The sequence below is a fragment of the Penaeus japonicus genome, unplaced genomic scaffold (assembly GCF_977035675.1).
Source record: "Penaeus japonicus unplaced genomic scaffold, GWHDUDI00000001_assembly GWHDUDI00000003, whole genome shotgun sequence".
Taxonomy (NCBI): Eukaryota; Metazoa; Arthropoda; class Malacostraca; order Decapoda; family Penaeidae; genus Penaeus; species Penaeus japonicus.
The window spans coordinates 17,462,348-17,464,847 of NW_028234405.1; the positions used below are offsets into that span (position 1 = coordinate 17,462,348).

General features: G+C 40.2%; 1 protein-coding gene across 2 annotated transcripts in view; it reads right to left on the minus strand.

Moving 5' to 3' along the window:
* Window positions 1-1,771: 1,771 nt before the first annotated feature.
* The window catches only part of LOC122247903 (neuronal acetylcholine receptor subunit alpha-10), a 228,831-nt gene continuing 228,102 nt past the window's right edge, over window positions 1,772-2,500 (minus strand). Inside the window, exon 12 of one of the 2 annotated variants that reach the window (XM_043007628.2) lies at window positions 1,772-1,903. In XM_043007628.2, coding sequence (XP_042863562.1) covers window positions 1,813-1,903 — 91 coding nt within the window. In that variant the 3' untranslated portion in view covers window positions 1,772-1,812. The remainder of the gene's footprint in view (window positions 1,904-2,500) is intronic. The other variant, XM_043007614.2, reaches the window with a different exon arrangement.

Here is a 2,500-nt window from a genome sequence, read left to right on the forward strand (position 1 = left end):
ATGTATGTATACATGTATGTATGTATGTATGTATGTATGTATGTATGTATGTATGTATGTATGTATGTATGTATGTATGTATGTATGTATGTATGTATGTATTTATGTATGTATGTGTATATGTATGTATGTATCTATGTACGTATGTATGTATGCATGTATGTATGTATGCATGCATATATATATATATATATATATATATATATATATATATATATATATATATATATATATGTATATATACATATACACATACACCATATACACATACACATGTGTGTGTGTGTGTATCCATGTATGCAAATAAGCACAGAGCCTCAATAGGCCTAAGCAATGAAACGGCGATGCTCGAGACTCGCGGCACTTAAGAAAAGGCTGCCAAGACGACCGGCGCCTCCGTCTTGGCCGAAGATCTGACCCCCTTCATTTGTCCTCCTCCTCGGCGTCCTTCTGATGCTCTCCTTCTTCTGTGTACGTCTTCTCGTTCTTCTCTTCCATCTTCTTTCTTTTCCCTCCTCTTCATTTTTTTCCTTTTTCGTTTTTTTTTTCGTATGTTGTAACTCTTTTTATCTGATTTTTATTTTCCTTTCTCGTCCTTCACTTTGCTTCTTTGTTTTAGTACCTCCTTTTTTTCCTTTTTTTCCTTATCTCCTCTTTCTTCTCTTTGCCTTCGTATCTCCTCTCTTTCTCTCTCTCTCTCTCTCTCTCTCTCTCTCTCTCTCTCTTTCTCTTTCTCTCTCTTTATCTCTTAATCTCTCTCATTCTCTCTTTCTCGCTTGCTCTCTCTCTCTCTCTCTCTCTCTCTCTCTCTCTCTCTCTCTCTCTCTCTCTCTCTCTCTCTCTCTCTCTCTCTCTCTCTCTCTCTCTCTCTCTCTCTCTCTCTCTCTTTCTCTCTCTTCTCTCTTTCTCCTCTTCTCTCTCTCTCTCTTTTCCTTTTCTTCTCTCTCTCTCTCTCTCTCTCTCTCTCTCTCTCTCTCTCTCTCTTTCTACCTCGCTCTCTCTCTCTCTCTTCTCTTATCTCTTCGTTTTATCTCTCGCTCTCTCTTTCTCTTCTCTCTCTCTCTCTTTTTCTCTTCTCTCTATCTCTTGCTTTCTCTCTCTCTCTCTCTCTCTCTCTCTCTCTCTCTCTCTCTCTCTCTCTCTCTCTCTCTCTCTCTCTCTCTTCCTCTCTCTTTCTCTCTCTCTCTCTCCTCTCTTTCTCTCTCTCTCTCTTCTCTCTCTCTTTCTTTCCTCTCTCTCTCTTCTCTCTCTCTCTCTCTCTCTCTCTCTCTCTCTTTCTCTTCTCTCTCTCTCTCTCTCTCAATCTCTCTCTCTCTCTCTCTCTCTCTCTCTCTCTCTCTCTCTCTCTCTCCTCTCTCTCTCTCTCTCTCTCTCTCTCTCTCTCTCTCTCTCTCTATCTCTTATCTCTCTCTCTCTCTTCTCTCTCTCTCATCTCTCTCTCTCTTATCTCTCTCTCTCTCATATCTCTCTCTCTCTCCTCTCCTCTCTCTCTCTCCGCACCTCTCTCTCTCTCCGTTCATCTCTCTCTCTCTCCGCTCATCTCTCTCTCTCTTCTCTCTCTCTCTCTCCTCTCTCTCTCTCTCTCTCTCTCTCCCTCTCTCTCCTCTCTCTCCTCTCTCTCTCTCTCTCTCCTTCTCTCTCTCTCTCTCTCTCTCTCTCTCTCTCTCTCTCTCTCTCTCTCTCTCTCTCTCTCTCTCTCTCTCTCTCTCTCTCTCTCTCTCTCTCTCTCTCTCTCTCTCTCTCTCTCTCTCTCTCTCTCTCATTCCTTTTCCCTTTCCCTCCCTCCCCCGTCCCCTCTTTTCCTCTTCCCGCTCACATGGTAAAGAGCTTGGTGTGAGGGGACATATACATGATGCCAAAGGTGGTGCTTATGGTGGCTATGATGAAAATCCAGAGCAGGAATCTGAAAGAGAGAGAGAGAGAGATTTCCATTATCCAAAAAGGTATGGTTTAGTGTCCGGGTGTTGTGCTTTTAGAAATTCTACTGACTCGGTTTTGAGTGTGTGGTCATTTCTTTACTGACGACAAGAGCAAATGTGTTTAATTAATTCGTACTACTTATCGTTGTGGTTTTAGCAATGATAGCTTTATGATCACGACTCGGCAACTGATGCACTACCTTACGTATCTCACATATATTAACACTGTTTTTAATACTGTTATGACTTCTGTTAATGTCTGTTTAGGTCTATGAATTATTCATGGTTGTATTTACCGTTTTTTTATAAGATAGATTTACCAACGACTTTAACAAAGCTTGATGACAAACGTTGGAAATGAGAGTATTAGGCTAATATCTCTTATTGAAAATTGCATCATTCCAGGTTATATTTAATATCGTCGTTACATTATGTTGCCATTGTCTGTTACTTTTTATTGATTGGTTGACAGTTTTGTTGTAACTTATACTGTCAATTTGTCAAGTAACTTTTGATTGAAAGTTATTCTTGATAGATAAATGAGAAAACTACATCTCAATCATTCTAATAATTTAAAAAAA